The sequence below is a fragment of the Spermophilus citellus genome, assembly GCF_964194105.1.
Source record: "Spermophilus citellus genome assembly, chromosome: 2".
Taxonomy (NCBI): Eukaryota; Metazoa; Chordata; class Mammalia; order Rodentia; family Sciuridae; genus Spermophilus; species Spermophilus citellus.
The window spans coordinates 129182545-129201078 of record NC_138183.1 but is presented as its reverse complement, the minus strand read 5'-3'; the positions used below and the strand labels follow the sequence as shown (position 1 = coordinate 129201078).

Genomic DNA, 18534 nt, shown 5'->3' with positions numbered 1-18534 from the left:
TTTCAAAAATTGAATTGTATTATATATTCTATTATTTAAATGGATTCCCCCCTATTCAGCATTGCAGTAGTAATAGTTAACATTTATTGACGTGTATGTCAGGCACAGTCTAAGCCATTTATGCATATATTCTTCTGTAATTGCACAATAGTTACATGGATATGTACTTTCATTGAAAAGACAAGGAAATTGTCTTTTCAGTGAAAGATTCAGAGATGTGAAACAACAAATTTTTATAGTTTTAAGGAATCTTAACTCCCATATTTATTTCTGCTTACAGCCTTTCTCAGTTTTATTATCTCCTTGGTAATCTGATTGTTAATCAGAAGCAAAACCAAGAGGACTACTTGTTTAACATTTTTAGTGCTCATGCCCACAAATTCTGAGGGAAGAAACCCAAGAGCTGACAGTTTTTAAACATGTTCTTCTAAGAGGTTATATGCATTATCATATTTAAGAACCACAGCTTTGGTTTCAGTTCCCAGATTGGGGCTGCTGAATGAATTTTGAGTTTGAGACATAATGCCAAGCTGCCCTCCAGAAATGTCATAGCAGGTTACATTCCCACAAACAACATGTGATTCATTTTGACTCTTTTATGTGGGTCTCTTTGTGCTCCAAAATATTACCTTGTAAATGGCTTCTTAGTTTGTCATCATGACAGTAACTTATTTGAAGGCTTTTAGCCTGTGTGGATGTGTGTGGGGGTGGGTGCATTCTAAAGGGTGGGTTCTTTTCTTTATATTTGTTAATAATTTTGAGGATTTCAGGAGCTGATTGGCATGTTCTGTTTAATGATACACTCTCTCATCTTTTCAACACCTTCTTTCATGTTCTGCTCCCTTTCTGTTCTCCATACCATTGTCTTTAGGGCAGCAAACCCTGCTTTTGCAAAATCAAACTGGATAAGTGAAAGGAAACTTCATACCGCACAGTGACTGAGGGAATAGCTCAATGGTAGAGTGTGTTTAGTATGTATGAGTCCCTGGGTTCAGTTCTCAGCACAAAAAAAAAAAAAAAAAAAAAAAAACCAACAACAACAAAAAACAAACAAACAAATAAACAAAAACAAACCATAAACTATCAGAGCTGGGGTGCAGCTCAGTGGTAGAGCATTTGCCAAACACATAAGAGGCACTGGGTTCCATCCTCAGTACTGCATACAAATAAGTAAATAAATTAAAGGTGTTGTGTCCATCTATAACTAAAAAATAAAAAAAATCTTAAAAACAGCAATACAACAAAATAAAACAACTCTTTGTAATTAGTCCTACAGAGGGAAAACAAAGTCTAGCTCTGTCTATAAGAAATTAAATATGATCTACCCTTTACCGCCATATTTGATCACCCTAGTTAATCCCATTCTTTGTTCATGGTCCTTCTGCCTAATTCTCCACAAAGTCTTTTTCCTACCAACTTCCAACCTGCCCTCATCAAAACTAAAAATATTCCTTTTATATATGAATATCATTCCTTTTCTGGACCCCAGATTTTCCCTTTAGCCTGGTTAAAAATTAGTAAAACTTCAGTTTTTTGTTTTGTTTTTAATAAAGCAAGATTCTGCTCCTAGTGAGATTCTAAACAAAACTTTACTTTTTTAAAAATCATCTTGCTCCTACCTAGAAAACTGAGTTTCTTTTAATTTTTTTTGTCCTGGAAACAAAGAATGGTTTTAATCTCCTAAAGAAGACAGAAAGGTTTTTTTTGGCTAGTTTATTAGCAACCTTTAACAATTAAGCTATAGACATTTAACAAGTTATACACAGACCTCAGTCTCAGAAATCATGTCCTCTGAAACATTCAATATGACGATGAGTCACCCCAGACCTTCACATAAAGTTTATATTATTGTTATGATAATAATTGTTTCTAATTGTCTCTGGCTCTTTTTTAAACCTCAAAACTATGCACAGAGAACAAAGCCATAAAAATGAGACATGGGTAGCTTATTTGTACTTAATGTTGCTCCAAATTAGTATGGGAATTTTATCTTCTTCCTCTGGGTTTATTCAAGGGGAGGATCGTATTCTAGTGCAGATTTCTGAACTAAGAAATTTTAAAGAATGTTTAGGATCAGAGGATTTTTGAGTCCATGAGTTATTACATTAATGGGAAATAAAAGTGGGGTAATACAATCAGAATGTTGGACTCCTGCATCTTTCCCTCCCGTTTTCTGAGTATTTGTTTCTCTTTTGGGCTCTGACTCTATGGTCCGTAAAGATAATGATTTGAAATTCCAAGTAGTTATTGAAGATACCACATAAGAAACTGAGGAAATCAAGTAACCATATTATTTTGATTTTATAGAGCAGGATTTTGTGCACAGAGAGTCTGATAAAACGCTGAGTATTCATCTGTTTTGGCAGTTTAAATCATGTATTGAATTTTTATTAAAATGAGGGCACACATACACATAAATTACAGAGGGTTCCAGGGGAATAAGCACTATGTTCTGATTTCTAGTTCTGCTACTTTTATTTTTCAACATTTAGCAAACGCCAGTTTGGCTTAGTTCTGGCTTGGTCCCAAACTTTAGAACATAGAATTCAAATGAGCACAGAATTGTCTCAGAGACATGGATAAGTCATCTTCATACCCATTAAATTTTGGCCTAAAGATCTATCAGAATACTTCCCAAACATTAGATGATAAAAATCACAACCTCCTTCAGGAATTATGGACTGTATTCTGGTTTCAGAAGAGAACTCTTTGGAGCTATATCCACTTACTGTCTACTTGAAGAAAACAACCTATTGTTCTGTCTATACAGATGAATAATTTGACTAATTTCCCCCCCTGACTTGGCAGAATCTTTTATTGAACTGATTGAAATGACCAGATGTTTTGGCAGCTTTTGTAGACATAATCTAAGAGACTCAATAATCGACTTAAGTAAACGTATCAGGATGTGGACTGGCAACGGAATTGGGGATTCTCTGTTCTGTGATGACTTAGAATTCCATTTAAAAAGGCAGGCTGCTTGCGTAATTGAAATGCATGGAGATTGGCACCATTTCATTCATTTACTTTAGTGGTTTACAGCCTATTTAGATATGTGCATCCCTATAACTTTTGAAAGTAATGCAGGAAAACCCACAACATTAGAGGTCTATAAAAATTGTCCTTGAAGCTATCTGCTCAGAGTGAAGTAAATTATTTCTCTGCATAAAAATATCCGCAGACCAAAAAAAAAAAAAAAATAGAAGCAGCAAGAGTTCATTTGTCTCAGATTATCCCCAAAAGGCTATGTTAGCATTTTCTTTAGTTTTGGAGTAGTTCATATGAAAGTATTTAATACCAGAAATTTCCACATTTTTTGTTTTTTTTTTCTATTTTGCTTTGAGTACATTTGCTGTGCTGTAATTTCCATTGATGATAAAAAATATTCCTGATAAGTAGCTCACAGAGGTCAACTTTCTCTTAAAAGCTCATGTTTGTAAGAAATATTTCAAATTGTGAAGTATTTCTTGGAAAAGGAAATAGTCTGCATAGCCCAGGACAGAATAATGCTATAATTGTGAAACTTTTGTCTGGACAGTTTGCTCAGCTTTCTTTTCTTTTATTCCTCCTGTAGGATTAAGACTGTCTCTTGAATTTATCTAAATAACATTTTAAAATGTCTCTTTTCCCTTTTTTCCTCTCTTCATTCAAAAGATAAAGAAAGAAAGAAAAAGCAAAGCAAACAAACAACATAAAGCTATATAGGCGGCCGCAGGTACACATGCATAGGCACACAGAGAGAAACACACATATAAACACAGGCAAACATGCAACATACAAGTGCACACACACACACTCTGCACTTAGACTTAAATAGGTGATTAGCACCTGTGTCCAGGAGTTTGTACAAACTTCCTCTTTCTTAAAGACCTGGAGCAGAGACCATTGCATTCCCTGATTGGCATACTGCACCCAATGTTCTTGGCAAATATTGTTCTGTATTAACATAGTAACAATCATGCCAGCAGATTTCCTTAATCATCCAAAGCTCTCTGAGAGTGTTGCTTCCCTTTCATGTGTTTAGAAGGCTGACTGGCTCCACAAGTCTTTCCCTGTGTTGGCAGACACAGGAGCCTTCTTGTCTTTGATAACAACCGATGCTGAGGACCCACTGATTCCATGTTTGCTCTGAAATTCTGCCTCATGGGTTGCTAACTTGCCCTGCATTGGAGAAGACTACAGGGAATCTTAGTCAAGAACTGCTTGAGGCCGAGGAGAGAATAGAAATATTTTATGAGATGATTTGGATGAGATGTCACCCGTGGATGTAGGATTATGGCATTTTTATTTCCCTCCAGCAGATTAAAAAATGTGGGAACCATAAATGACCCAGTCTCTGTAAAGTGCTGGTCAGACTGATTGACACCTACAGATGTGCAGAGTCTATGCCTGTAGGACCAGATGTTATGTGGCACTTAAGGACCTTAGGTGGCTAGGGCCACTTTCTTTAGTTAACCATAGTCCTGCCTTCCTAGTCCTGCTCTCCCATTCTTAAATCTTGGCTGGTTCCTGGGTTTTGAATATTGAGAAAATCCAGCCCCAAATACATGGAACAGCAGAGGCTGGGGCTGCTACTTTTTAAAGTGCAGTTTTTGTTTTGTGATGGTTTTTGATAGCAAATAGCTCATTTTATTGAAAATACAAAGATTATGGGGAGACAATTTTTTAGCAAGGAGTAAAGAGAGTTGGCTCTCCTTACTCACAAGTTATGATTAGGGACCAGGGGAAATTACTCAGTGATTGGGTAGGGAAAACATAAGGTTTGCCTGACTCCCAAAGTTCATTTCTCCTACCCCCAAACAGCCAGGACCTTATTCCATCACATGTTTCACACTGCTGCTTCTCTCTTTTTGAGGCATTATTAATTAAGGGATATGAGATGGAAGGGAAACAAGTCAAAACCAGTGATGCTCCAGTATTTCCACACTATTATGATAAAGTTCAGACAGCTTGAATTCTATATTCCCAGCTACATCAGTTGGGATAATTGAGGTGCAAAGGATATTGGCAGAAATATAGCTGTTTGATGTCAGCATAGCACAATTAAAAAAGAGAAATAATGCTCAAATTTTAATCTGTACAGCAAGCTTCTCAAAATTTGGCAACATCTGGATGATTTACTGAATTTCCCCAACTTTATATAAACATTCAGTGCTTTGTAGACACAGCCATTATCTTTTTTTTTTTTTTTCAATTTAAACTGGCTTTTGAGAAAGGATAGAAGGTGCTAGTCACTCCCAAGACCATTTGTCAAGTGGATTGCATTTGTGCCCTCTCTTAAAAAGATGCCTTCCAGTGTATGAGAGCAGTTTTTGTAAATTAATATCATCATTAAAAATAAGCTGGCCTCCTTGTACACCTCCTTTAACTTGTTATTCGAGGCTGCTATGCCTGGCTGCAGACAGCAAGCAGTTTTGGCATGACCCTGGGGCCCAGGGGAATATTAACTTACAAGCCTTTCCCTATTTTGCTTTTACATGTCTGAAACTATTTCAAAACTTGGTGGCTGAAATATAAGTTACTAAGTACACTTGATGAGAATTTAAGAAATGCTTTTCTCCCCTTCTTTCCTCTTTGGAGAAAAGATGGTTGGGAAAAGAATTACTGTACTTAAAAGACTTATGTCCTGGCTACTTCTGAGTATTCACATCAACACATATCTCAAGATTTTAAAAGGATGGTAAAACTAAGAGTCAAGTTCTAGGTTTATATCATATATGCAATTTAAAAGTCACCCTAGGATTTTTTAAAAGCAGTTTGCTTTGGAGATATAGTGGAATAAAATTGACCAAATTATACTGTTATATTGTGTACATGTATGAATACATAACAATGAATCTCACTGATGTAATTATAATGCATCAGTAAAAACCATTTTTAATTAAATTTCAAGAGTTCTAGAAAAGTAAAGCTATTGGGTGTGAGGTGGGAAAGAACTATTCTTTGGTTTTTAGTTGTTAGAGCCTTTAGCTCTAACATTGCAAAGGTATTGGCTATGTTCCTGTCTCACTACTGGGATTTGTCTTCAGGAATCAGGTACTAGACTGAATCGGGTAGGAGGGCTGATGACTTCTGGGAGTCATGAAATTTTCTCCTCTCCATGCCTGCCTAAATGTAGCTAAAGGCAGACCAGTGCTTTCCTCTCTCTGTGTGTTCCAGGAACACAGGGGCAGACACTGCCTGGGTACAGTCACAGGAGGCTGGGAAGTGTCTGTGGGTCTCCAGCTGCTGGAAAGGGTTTGGGCCCCTTAGGCAGATGTTTGCTGTTCCAGCCACTTCATTAATGTTGGAAACAAAACCCTGGGCTATTCTGACCGCAGTTATACTTTGTGATTGACAGTTGGGGTGTGCTTCCTCCCACAGAAGTGCTTTGCAGTCTGAGTGCAGATAGGGAGGGAAAAGAGGGAAATGGGAGCAAAAAGGGAATTGGGCTAGATGCCATTGCAAAAAAACCAAAATTATCAAGGAAAGAGAAGGAGACACTCATTTAAAGAGAAGGACAAATTTAGTACAACTAATTAAGATTTGATGTCCCTTCAAACACATTATATAATTTAGTTTTCCCAGTTGTCATGCATTCATTTATTCATGACACATTTACTGAGAACCGACCATGTGCCAAGTGCTAGGTGGGTATATTGGTGATACAAGAGGAATAGTGCTGCACCGGGCTGTTGCCCCACCAGGAGTTCATTATCCAATGGGTGAAATAACCATGCAAAAGACAAAACAGCTTTGGGGAGTAGGGGAAATCTTTACCACCATGGTAACACTTGAGATGAATCTCCAACTAGTTTGGGGGCAGAAGAGGCAGAATATGGGATGCAAAGGGCATTCCAATGAAAGGAAACAATTTTTTATAAAGGCCAACCTGTGTAGTATTACGATTATCATTTTAAAATTGAAACAAACAAACAAACAAACAAACAAACAAAAAACAAAACCATCCTGAGTTTCAGCTTATATTATGAAGTAGGGAGAGCTGGAAGTTCCAGACTCCAAAATCTGGAATCTCTTCTCTAGTGACTCAAGGGAACTTTTGCCCACTGACCCCCTCTGAAATTTCTTGCCTCTATAGTGGAAAATAGAAAAGATGGAAAATCCAAGGAGCTGGTTGAAATGTTTTACTTCTTTAGTGCGTGTGGCTGAGTGACAAAGCTAAGGGATGTGGAAAGCTGAGGAGAGGTCGGTCTGAGAGCGGAGCCTGGTCCGAAGGCGATTTCCACCTGGCAGGACCGGTGGTCTCGGGCGCTGACCCCTGCTCTAGAGCTGCTAAAGCCTTCTGCACTGCAGCGCCACCATCAGCGGCACCCGCGGCAACTCCAGACCCGGTTTGGAGCGAGGGGAGGAGGAGAGGCAGAAGAGAAGGGAAGAAAGCAAGAAAGAAAATGAAACAAGAGTGGTCTATAGAAGGAGGAAGAGAAAGTTGAAAAGAGAAGCGAGAAATTGGACAGAGAGAAGGCCAAAAGTGCGGGAAATAACTGGGGAACCGGAGAACTGGGAGCGGGAAAAGGAAGAGAGCTAGTGGCAGTGCAAGAAATGGGACGAGCAGGAGAGAAGAAGTTGAGGGAAAAGATGATAGAGCAAACACAGGGCGAGGAAGACTGATCCACAGCGCTCCCTTCCGTGAGCACACTCAGGGGCCTTCAAACCCTAAATGCATAAAGCTCAGCCCTTCGCAAAGAATCAAGTAGCGGTGCTTTTGCCCAGGTGCTGGGCCCTGAGAGCTCCGAGCGCGGCTCGCGGTCGCGTCTGTGGGTAGGGTAGCTCCGACTCCATGCGCTCTCAGACCCTTCCAAACATTGTTTATTCGCAGTTGCCTACAGCTGTACCCTTTTCTGAGGGCAAATCAAACCCACCATCCAGGAATTCCCTCCGAGAGAGCGCTGCGCCCTTAGGATCCGGCCCTGGCTCATGGCACAACGGGTTCCAGCCCCACCTGCCACCAGGACAACACTTTGGCAGTGTTGCGGGACTGCCGGGCCGGGCTGAGTATGGAGCCGTCCCTAGTCTTGAGCCCTGAGAGCCCACAGGCCGCAGGGTGCAACAGCAAAAGAAGGGGGCGCGCATGGGCCCAGTGAGGCGATCCCAGAGCTTGGAGTTTGGAGTTGCGCCGCCGCTGTGACACCTGCGCCCTCAAGCTGACTCTGCTTAATGAAGGAGAATAATAAAAAACAATTTTAAATAGGATGTGGAGGCACATACAAACACTTAGGGAATGAAGTTCCTCAAATACGGATTGCAGACCATGTCTAATGCGAGAGTATGACTTGATCTATTAATATCTATTTTCTCTAAGTGCCTAGTTATCAGTCCTTCAGACACTTTCCTTTCCTTGAGTCTAACCACCCTCTCAGATACGCGCGTTCACTTGCTTCCGCGACTACGCGGGTTCCAGGGCAAGCAGCTCCGCAGAGAGCCAACTCAGACTCGTGCTCACTTTCAGGTTACAAGCGGCGAGGAAATCTCATCGGCCGGCCGTGGCTATAATTCTGTGTCCCTATCGTGCTTTTTCTTTCCAGCCGTGCGCATACCAAATTCCGAGATAAAACCGTGGAAACTATTGTGCCCCCGGGGGTTCCATCAACAGCGGCGCGCGGGGCAGGTTACTGGAGACGTCCCGGGAGGCGGAGGCTCAGCTGGGGTCCCTAACTCAAGGATTATGATTGAAAACAAAAGTTTTTAACAGATATTCATTGGGGGCAGACTCGGAGATTAGAAGCCCAGAAGGAAGAAGGCAAATTACTCAATAAACAAATATTTTCGAGGCTACCGGGACCCTATTGTGTCGCGAGGGACCCGGGAATGAAAGCTGCGAAGACAGCAGGTTTTGACGCTAGAAGCCCGAATTGTGCTGATGGCTTGAAAGTCCGCCAGTACACTGGAATTGCGCTGTGCTCTTCTTTTCCAGCAAGGAAAAACGTTTCACAAACAGAATTTAAACATAAAAAAAAGGAATGAGCGCTTTTGTTATTTTTTTCCAGTTTATTACTGGGTTAACGGACTGAGCTATGGTCATTTATGGTTTGTGATCGTGGTGGAGCAGTCAAGTTTACAACCATGGCACAAACTCCCCGTGCTACGAGAGCACGAGCTCGTTGGGGGCTTCGGGGCTGCAAGAGGAGGGAAGGGAAGCCGTGGACTTGAAGAAATGGTCCACGCGGGGAAGGAGACAGGCATAGTGGTCCATGCCGGGAGCCTGCGCGGTGGCCTGTATACCCTCGGTGAGGACTCTCTTTCTAACAAGAGACCTGGATTCGGAGCCGGGCCTGCGGGTGCAGGATTGGCTCCTAAGTGCGCTCGGGGTATGCCGCCTGGAAAAGAAACCGGTGGAGGTCTTGGCCTTGGGATGGGTGGTGCGCACTGCCAGCAAAAAGCGCACACACACGCGCGCGCACCCCCATACACACACCTGGAGCTTGTCCCGGGGTGGGGGGCGGGGAGGAGAGCCAAAGCGAGTGTCTTAAAATAGAGAGCCGGGCAGAGGAGCGCTAGACACCAAGAAGTGGGAGGACGCGACGAGAGCGGCTGGGCACTAGGCTCTCAGGTCAGCGCTCCGGTAGCACGGGCGGGCACGGGAGGGCAGGGGCGGGGGTATGGGCCACCACCGCCCCTAGGCTCGCACTCCGCACCTGGCCCTGCAGGAAGTGCGCGCTGATTGACAGCTGCATTGTCCCAAAAAGGCTCGCCAAAGATGCTGATCTGCGGGTGGGTGTAGACGCGCAGCAGGCGCGCCCGTGCCCGCTCCCCTCCGCGTGCCTCCTGGGCCGCGCCGCCTCTCTGGCTGCGGAGGAGCGGGGCTGAGGCCCCCGCCCGCGCGCCAGCCCCCGCGTACCGAGACGGCCGGGCACTCGCAACCGCACTCAAGTCGGCGGGCGCTGGTCCCGGCTCACCATGCACTGCCACGCCGAACTGAGGGTGAGCTCGCCCGGCCAGCTCAAAGCAGCCAGGCGGCGCTACAAGACTTTCATGATCGACGAGATCCTCTCCAAGGAGACCTGCGACTACTTTGAGAAACTTTCCCTCTACTCCGTGTGCCCGTCTCTGGTGGTGCGACCCAAGCCCCTGCATTCCTGTACGGGTAAGACGCCCCCCTAGTGAATAAATGGAGTTCCGTAGCTTTCGCACCGGTATGGGTCGCTTCTGATTTCCCACGCGAGAGCGAGAGGAAGAGGCTCAGGGATTTTTTTTTTTTTTTTTCTGCGCTCCTACAAGGAGACTAGACTCTCCAGCGGTGGGCATTGCAAAGGCGTCTGCAACCTGACCCGGAAGGGCCAGGCAAGGTGTTCATCGCACCATTGGAAATTAAATCAAGGCAGGACTGCCAAGGTGCGGGACGCTCCTGCAGAGCCAGGTCTTCTGTTCGAAGTATGCTTCCTCCTTCCTCGCTGCTCTGTGGCTCTGAGTTGGAAAGTTCAAACCCTTGACCTGATTGAGCGCCTAAGTCATTGTTTCAGGAAGTGGGATTGTGGGTTTCAGCTTGAGTTTGGTGGCCTTACTTTTTACTTTGAGTTAGCTTGTCCAATCTCTACTGTCTTCGTTGGGAATTTTTAGAATTAAATCAATGTCCTGAGGGTCACAACAAAACCTGAATTCACTGCATTTCACTTAAAATCATCTCCCTCCGGGAAAGTAGTTTTGAAGCATGTTGCATTTGTGGCACAAGCTGAGGCGATTAATTCTGTTTGTCCAAGTGACTAAAACCAATCATAATAACAATAGAAACATTCTTCCAATCTTTCTTCCAATCTCCTCTTTCCACCAGAGCTAAAACCAGTAAGAAAGAGAAAAAGAACTTAATAAATATATTGAAAAAAGTTACAGGTTTGTATAGAGAATAAATACAAAGTTATTTGAAAATCTTTGAGTGCTTTATGAGAAGTTCCAAATTTTAAAGTGCTTTGACATTATTAGGATTTAGGCTATGGAAACATGAGTGTAGGAAAAAAATTGAAGCAATTTATATCAAAGAAGTTATTGACTCTGCTTTCCATTAAAGGCAAACATTTAGTACTTTCAAATCAAAATAGCTTTTGAAGCTTGTTTGTTGTATGGTTGACTTGAAATAAATTAATTAAATTGTGCTTGCATTTAAAAAGCGAAGTGACCAGTCAGTAGCAGTTTTGAGAGAATATTTTGGAATATTCAGGCTGAAATCTGTTAGCACATAATGCTTGGAATCCCATATTTTCTCTTAAGTCTACAGGTAGTCCCTATAAGACAATCAGTAAATCTATAATAAATATATATATAAGTAAAGCTTTTTAAAATCAAGTTGTTCCTACATGCATTTAGTTATAAAATGAATATTATATTCAGTTACACTGAAAGTACAATTTGTCTGCAAGGTAGGATGGGCCTGATATTCCACAATAAACCTTGCAACACCAAATTTTACAAACTAAGAAATATTTGAAATAAGATAAAAATGAGGAATTTTAGTAATATGATAGATATCCTTGATGTTATTTTTACATTTGTGGGTCTGCTATGTGTTGAGCCTTTAATGAATAGTTTGCACATATCCTGATTTAAGAAATAGGCTAAATTTTGTTTTCAGAACAACCATTTGCTACAATAGCTCAAATTCTTTGAGGAAAAAGAGAGGTTTCATTTTAATCCCAAGTCTCCATGCAACCAATGCAATCATTGTATATTAGAGATGTTTCTAGGGCAAAATGTAACTTCTCCAAAGCACCTAGGCATGGCTTAGTACCAGCATAATTTTTAGTGACTTTGCATTAATTTGAAGGCTTTTCCTGGAGTATAGGAGTCAAAGATTTGGATCATAGAAGAAAATATGCCAGTAAAAGAGCAATAAATAGGCTCAGAAAATAGTCATCCAGCCTGTGAAAGCTGAGTAAGTTTTATGATTTATTGAGCCTTGTGTGGGAAATAAAACAGGAAAATATAATGGTTCATATGCAGTTCTGTGAGTGTTAAAAGTGAACTGACATATATCTCAAGCTAAATTTTTGTCCAGTTTTGTGCTTCTAGAAGTTCATTCATGGTTTGTGGCAGAAGGTGGATGTTGGCAATGATTTTCTTGCCCTGTTTTTCCAGTGCTTCCTTTCTTTAGATTGATCCTTTCAAAACGTTTCTTGATTTTGTTCTAGTTGAGACTTAAAATATAGAAACTAGGATTTTCGGGTGGAATTAAGCTCATAAAAACTGGCTACAGTAGTCCATACTTTCAGATCATAAGCTTTCAGTGGGTTTACGGTTACAGTTAAAGCCTTACATGTATTAGATCATGGGAATCCCATTAGTGACTTCTCAGGCATTTTGCAAATTCCATACTTTCAAAGCATTTTTGTTGGTTTTTTAACAGTTAAATTCTGGATCATAAAATCTTAGGTTGAATGAATGTATTCTTTTTTAATGAACTAAAACTAATGACAACAAGTTGCTGACATCCTTAATCATACTAATTTTTTTTTGGTGGGTAGAAATAATGTTTAGCACTTTTGGTAGAATTAATACACAAAAGGTTCAAATCAAAGGCCTAAATTGGAATTAAAGTTACTGAAATTGATTTGTTTTTTTTTCCTGACTTCAAGTTTAAGTAACTGCAACATAAGTGAATGTTTGTTTAAAATGTCCTCAAACTCAAAAAGTTACCATTATGTATAATAAGAACACATGGTTGGAATGGAAAGAAAGCTACAACATTTAGAAAACCTCTACATAATTAAGCAGTCCTTGTTGTTTAGATTTAGTAATCCAAATGTCAATTTATAATACTGAATTTCCTCAGGCAGAAGAGCATGAATTCAAGTAAACAGGGAAATGGAAATATTTTTCATTAGGTAAATAATCACCTGACCATAATTTATTATTGAACACTCTAACTTTGATGAAATCTTCAAAAAGCCATTATTTAAACGTCCTTATTATAAAGGCAGTAATGTTAGTCCTAGAAAGCTATCTTTCAGATTCTTTTAAGTTTCCCCGATTCACTCCCAAATTGCTTTAATAGGGGTTGAGAAAGAGAATTATTTCCTTCTAAGCCAAACTAAAGGGAAGTTTATCATTAAATTTAGAATAAAATGTAAATAACTAAGCCTGAAGAAAGCCTCCATTTTTAAAAAGCATTTGTTATTGAGGGCATTGGTGAGGTGTGGAATATGTTTAGAATTAATTTAGTGTATGACATGTTGGTCTTATTTTTAAATCTGATGACAGTAATCCCCGTTTGGAATAGAAATATACTGCCATTTAGAAATCAGTAATCATCTCTCACGAACATTAGAATGGTGACAGTGATTGAAAGGGCTCTCAAGTGAGGTGTAGTCTATGATAACATCAATGCTATTTAACTTTAGGGTGCACTCTTGCCTTTTTCTGGTTGTGATTAATATTTCTTGGTAGAAACTTTGGTTGAGTGAAGCTGGATTCCTAGGCTCGGGGATTCTGCAGGTATTGGCATGGTCATTTTTGAAGACCCTGCCTTGAAGTTTAATCTTTAGAAATTAGGCAGAGTTTCTACATTTGAACAATATTTAGGAGAAATGGGTACACTTGCTTCACAAAAACAAGGATGTAATAGTTTATCCTAAGGGTTTTCATATGAAGATATGATAAACAGACCTGTGATGCTAATCAGCTTATAAATTATTGTAGTTATTTATACTTAGAGCCTACATTTGCACAAGCATGTTTAGGGGGGAGGTGAGTGTAGATTTGTACTTTTTATAACTTGTGACTTTTACTTAATTTACAAAAATTTGTAGTCTAATTTCTTTCCCCTTCTCTGGCAGATTGGTTCTGTTGAATCTCTCTGCAACATTCAGCAGTTTTTCCTATGGACTGACTGTGGACTTCAGAAGTGGAAGAGGTCATAGAGGCCAATCTCCTCAAGTAGAAGTTTTTTTTTTTTTTTTTTCCCCAGAAGTGCCAGGGTCACACTAGTGCTTCAACATAATCTCACTTTTCCATACCATGGTCCTTGTCAGCATTCTCAGAAATCAGTAAGACTTTTCCATATTGGTTACACACCGGGGATAAACTCTTGAGTCATACCCAGGGGAACAGTCAACCAGCCAATTAAAAGAGGCTTTTGGGGAAGGGTGATTATCTTAGGAGGTGGTGTTGAGAACATTTTATCCTTTGGTGGACCCACGAGAAACATGTTCTTTAGGGTGTTTGTTGAGTGCGTTTTTGTCACAAAGATTGTGTGTCATCCCAGTGAAAAATTACATGAGGTGTGGACATGCAAAATGACTTTGTTGGGAGTTAACAAACCAGCTACTGCTTCATGAAGTCAGCTCCAGTGATTCCCCAAATCTCAGCTCAATTTTTGGTCTTTTAGTTGGGGACCAAAACTGGTAGGATCTTGGGAACTTGAGAGTTGGGCACTGGAATGTTAATGGAGACATGTAAATGGGGTCTGGGAAAATGATCATTATCAACTCACATTTGTATTTCTGCCAGAGGCAAATAGGCTTTTATTAGCAATTACTCAGAACTGCCTCTCCATTTCCCATTCTAAGGGTAAATAAATTGAGGGACCCACAGGGGTCAGAATATATTTGGAGCTGAGCAGTTATCTCATTACCTGTTAAGTTTTGTAACTCCTCTGTTAAACTGAGATGCCGAGGAGCTCTTGGGAGTTGATTTTAACTCGCAAATAGTTCATCAGCAGTGGCTCTGATTTTTTTCATAGCAAATGGAAAAATGATCAGAAATTTTGTTCACAAGTTGAAATGTCTCTCCAAATGTCTACCATCTTCAGTATCATTTAATTTAATAATTTAATCAACACAAACATATTTGCTTGGAATATTATATTTGCATTGTCATTGAGTCCATTATTTTTCAGTGTTTTCTAGGTCTTTAAATCTAGCAGTTGGGGTGTTTACAAACCCTGTCGAACTACTTGGAGGGTCATTGCAAGCCCTCCCTTGTTTTACTCTAGAGTATGATGAGCAGTTTGAAATTGGGGTAAGGGAACATTATGACAATCTAACACATTTGCTTTCCATGTGGAGTTTTTCTCTTTGAACTCTACCTACAGAGCGTTATCAGTAGCAAAGTTGTCAAATTAGCCTCATTAAATATAACTCAGATGAAACTGAGTATGTATAAACTATTTTACGAGACTGATTTCTTATGGATATGCCAGTTGTACATCTGGATGGAAGACTGAGTTTGTGATGCAAGTGTGGACAGTGTGAAGTTGCTAGTTTTAGAATCTCCTGGAATCAAAGTGAAAAGATTTTCAAATTTAACATTTCCCAGGCATCTATATGAGAAGAAATACGGACTACATAAGGCTGTTTAAACTATAAGGAGAGATTCAAAGTCAGGGAAAAGAATCAGGGAAAAAGAGAGAGAGTTTCTTTGAAATTCTTGAGGCCTCTCAGATTCAGCCTTGTAGCACATTGTACCCCAGAGTGGTTGTACAGGCAAAATAAAGGTAGCTTCTGAAATTCTTCTGTCTAGTCACAGATAATAAATGACTAATGAGAATTCTTCATAGACACACACTGAGTCCCCTTAAGGGAGATTCCTGGAGCCTGAGTACTGCCCAGCATTTAGCATTCACTGTGGAGGACTAAATAAATGTTAAACCAAAAACATTTTGAGGTGTTATTTGCACTTTGTTTGGAGTCCAGGCAGGAGGAGGAACAGAGATGAAAAGCCATGTAGGTCAAATGGTCGCAGGCTCCCTCATGTGTATTAGGCTTGTGATTTTTTATGGGTGTTGCTGAGTTCGCCTTGCCAAACTTACCATTTGTTCTGCCCCAAAGGGAATTTTGTGGGTCCCATGGCTAAGTCCATTGACCAACTCTTGGCTGGAATGTATTTAGAGGGCTGTAAGAATTAGGATGAAATGCATAGAGTTAAGCCTCTTTGCCTTGTCTTTGAGGGATACATTTTGACACTCTAGTCTTGTTTAGTTGGTGTTGCTGGTGTGATTCTGCAGGTGGACTCATAGCTGGATTAGCCAGCCGCTTTCTCACATGAATTTAGGAAGGCTCAGGTGCTCACAGAATGGTCAAAAACCATTCGAATGCAGAGGCATGATTCTCCTGGAAGCAGCACCTAGAAAGAGAAAGAGAAGAATTGAGAGAATCTTAGAGAAGATTCCCACATGTGGAGAAGTCCACTGGGCCGCTTCATCAGTGTCCCTGTTTTAGCTGCCTGAATGGTGGTTTCCCCTCTACAATACAGAGCAGAATTAGGATCAGCATTCGGGTTTATTAATAACGGCGTTCAGACCAGGACCTTGTGCAAACTTGGTGGCATTAATAAAATAAGTATTCTTCAGGAAGAGAGGTAGTGTTTGATTTTTTTTTAAACAGAAAAACCTTTGTAAACCGTCAGGATTTAATTTATTTTTATTGCAGTTTAATAAAGAAAAAAAAAGTCTTGTTAAAATGCTCTAAATAAAAACACAGTTAATTTTCCATTACAGTGTCTAATTACTCACTATCGTCAGGGCATTTTTATGTGGCAATTTAGCTTCTTGAAAGTGGAAAGTTGGCACACATGTAAGGAAGAAAGCTGTGCACCTAGATAGATTCACAAGATGGTCTAATTATATTTGGGCTGGAGTTGAGTCTTGCATATGACTTTCTGAAGAAGAGAGGAGGAGAGAGAGTCTCTGTCAGTAGTGACTAAGGAAAGTCTCTGGTTTCTGTAGTGTCAGTTGAAATTGAACACGGAGCAGGATAATTCTGAACTTTAGATGATGTACAAGTACATCTGAAAGGGGCCTCTGCCAGTCGCCAGTGGAAGCTGACGTCAGGACTACTTGATCAGCCCGGAGCACAGCTACATATGCTTCCTGACTGCACTGGCTTCTGTCGCCAAGAAGAGCACTTGCTCCAAGGGAAGGTCAGGATGCGGCAGAAAGAGGCCAGTCTAGAAGGCTCTCCACAGCAAACTAAATATGTTGTGAGTCCAAGAAGACACTAATGGGATTCTTTTTTTAATCTCATTTCTCCAGCTTATCTATGTGTCCATAGGAACATGTTTTTCTGGATATGGGGGAGTGATCAGTACTTTCAGAGTGTGCCTCCGTGGTGAACTTTTGATTACTCCTTTAAAAATCCCCAACTTAGGTCTTTGATAATTGATACAATCATCCACTTTTCTTATTCAGGGATTAGTGGTGACATGGGGTGAATGGAGTGGCCTTGGACCTGGTCGAATTTTATAAAGGTCTGGATGTATTTCCTGGGATGGTCACTGCCAACTTCCTCTTTTTGGGAGTTCCCTTTACTCTGTGACTTCACTATTTCCTAGACTCAGGATAAGGAAGGATCATTTTGTAAAAAAGGTCACAGTCACATGTGATTTGAAAGAAGCATAACTTTGATGTTTAGTTTAAATAATACCTTGGGTTGTCAACTTTGCACATTTCTCTCCTGGGAACTTACAAATAGCAGAATACTGATAATATGTCTTTTTTTTTAAAGAAAGAAAGAAATATTTTTTTAAAGAGAGAGAGAGGGAGAGAGAGAGAATTTTTTAATATTTATTTTTTAGTTTTCAGCAGACACAACATCTTTGTTTGTATGTGGTGCTGAGGATAGAACCCGGGCCCCACGCATGCCAGGCGAGCGCTCTACCGCTTGAGCCACATCCCCAGCCCCAATAATATGTCTTTTTATCTATGGGAAATATCTTGGGCAAGGAGAGTTCTGAGCTCCTCTTTGCAAGTCCTACAGTATTTATCCAAAGGGAGTCACAAACATGGGAATGCTAGAAATACTTTATATTTCAAACCTTCTTATTCATATGTATAACAATAATAGTGATACTATTTTTATTAATGCATGTTAATTACACAGAATAGTGGGTTTCCTTGTGGCATATTTATACATGCATATACCATATTTTGATAATTTTTTACCCCCTTGTTACTCACCTTTACCCTCCCCTTTCTACTCCCCATGACTCCCCATGATCTCCTTCCTCTTCATAGACTTTTTTTTTTTTTTTGATTGCTTAACATTAATAGGCACTGGACTAGGTGTGTGTGTGTGTGTGTGTGTGTGTGCGCGCGTGCATGTGTGTGTGGGGGTGTGTTTTGATCAGCTTCAAAACATCCTTAAGAGGTAAATATTATTTCCACTTCACTAATGGGAAAACTAAGAAGTTAAGTAAACTTACCAAAGGCACAGAATATGTAGAGATCTCCATAAGGGAATCAATAAGCAAGAAGCAAGAAGGTAAGTGGAAAGATGGGCAAAAGCTACAATCAGGCAGTTCACAGAAATGAAGGTCAAGACAGCCAAAGAAATGGAAGGATGTTCAGCCACACTATGGTCAGGAAAACCTGAATTAAAGTGAGAAACTATTTCACACTCATCAGGCAAAAATTAAAGTATTCAGGATTCTCAGTTATGACAAGGATGTGGAATGACATTCTCAAATGCTGGTGGAGGGAGGGTTATTTGGTATCATTTCTTTAAAGAGAAGTTTGGCAACATTGAATAAAGCTGCAGAAGAACATATCACAGCTCTGCATTTCCACTTTTGTGACTGTGTCTTTAGAAATCATTGTAGGTATGCAAAAAGATA

General features: G+C 40.4%; 1 protein-coding gene across 1 annotated transcript in view; it reads left to right on the top strand.

Moving 5' to 3' along the window:
• Nucleotides 1-9479: 9479 nt before the first annotated feature.
• BARX2 (BARX homeobox 2) overlaps nt 9480-18534 on the top strand; it is a 72401-nt gene continuing 63346 nt past the window's right edge. Inside the window, exon 1 of the mRNA XM_081279710.1 lies at nt 9480-10081. Coding sequence (XP_081135836.1) covers nt 9895-10081 — 187 coding nt within the window. The 5' untranslated portion in view covers nt 9480-9894. The remainder of the gene's footprint in view (nt 10082-18534) is intronic.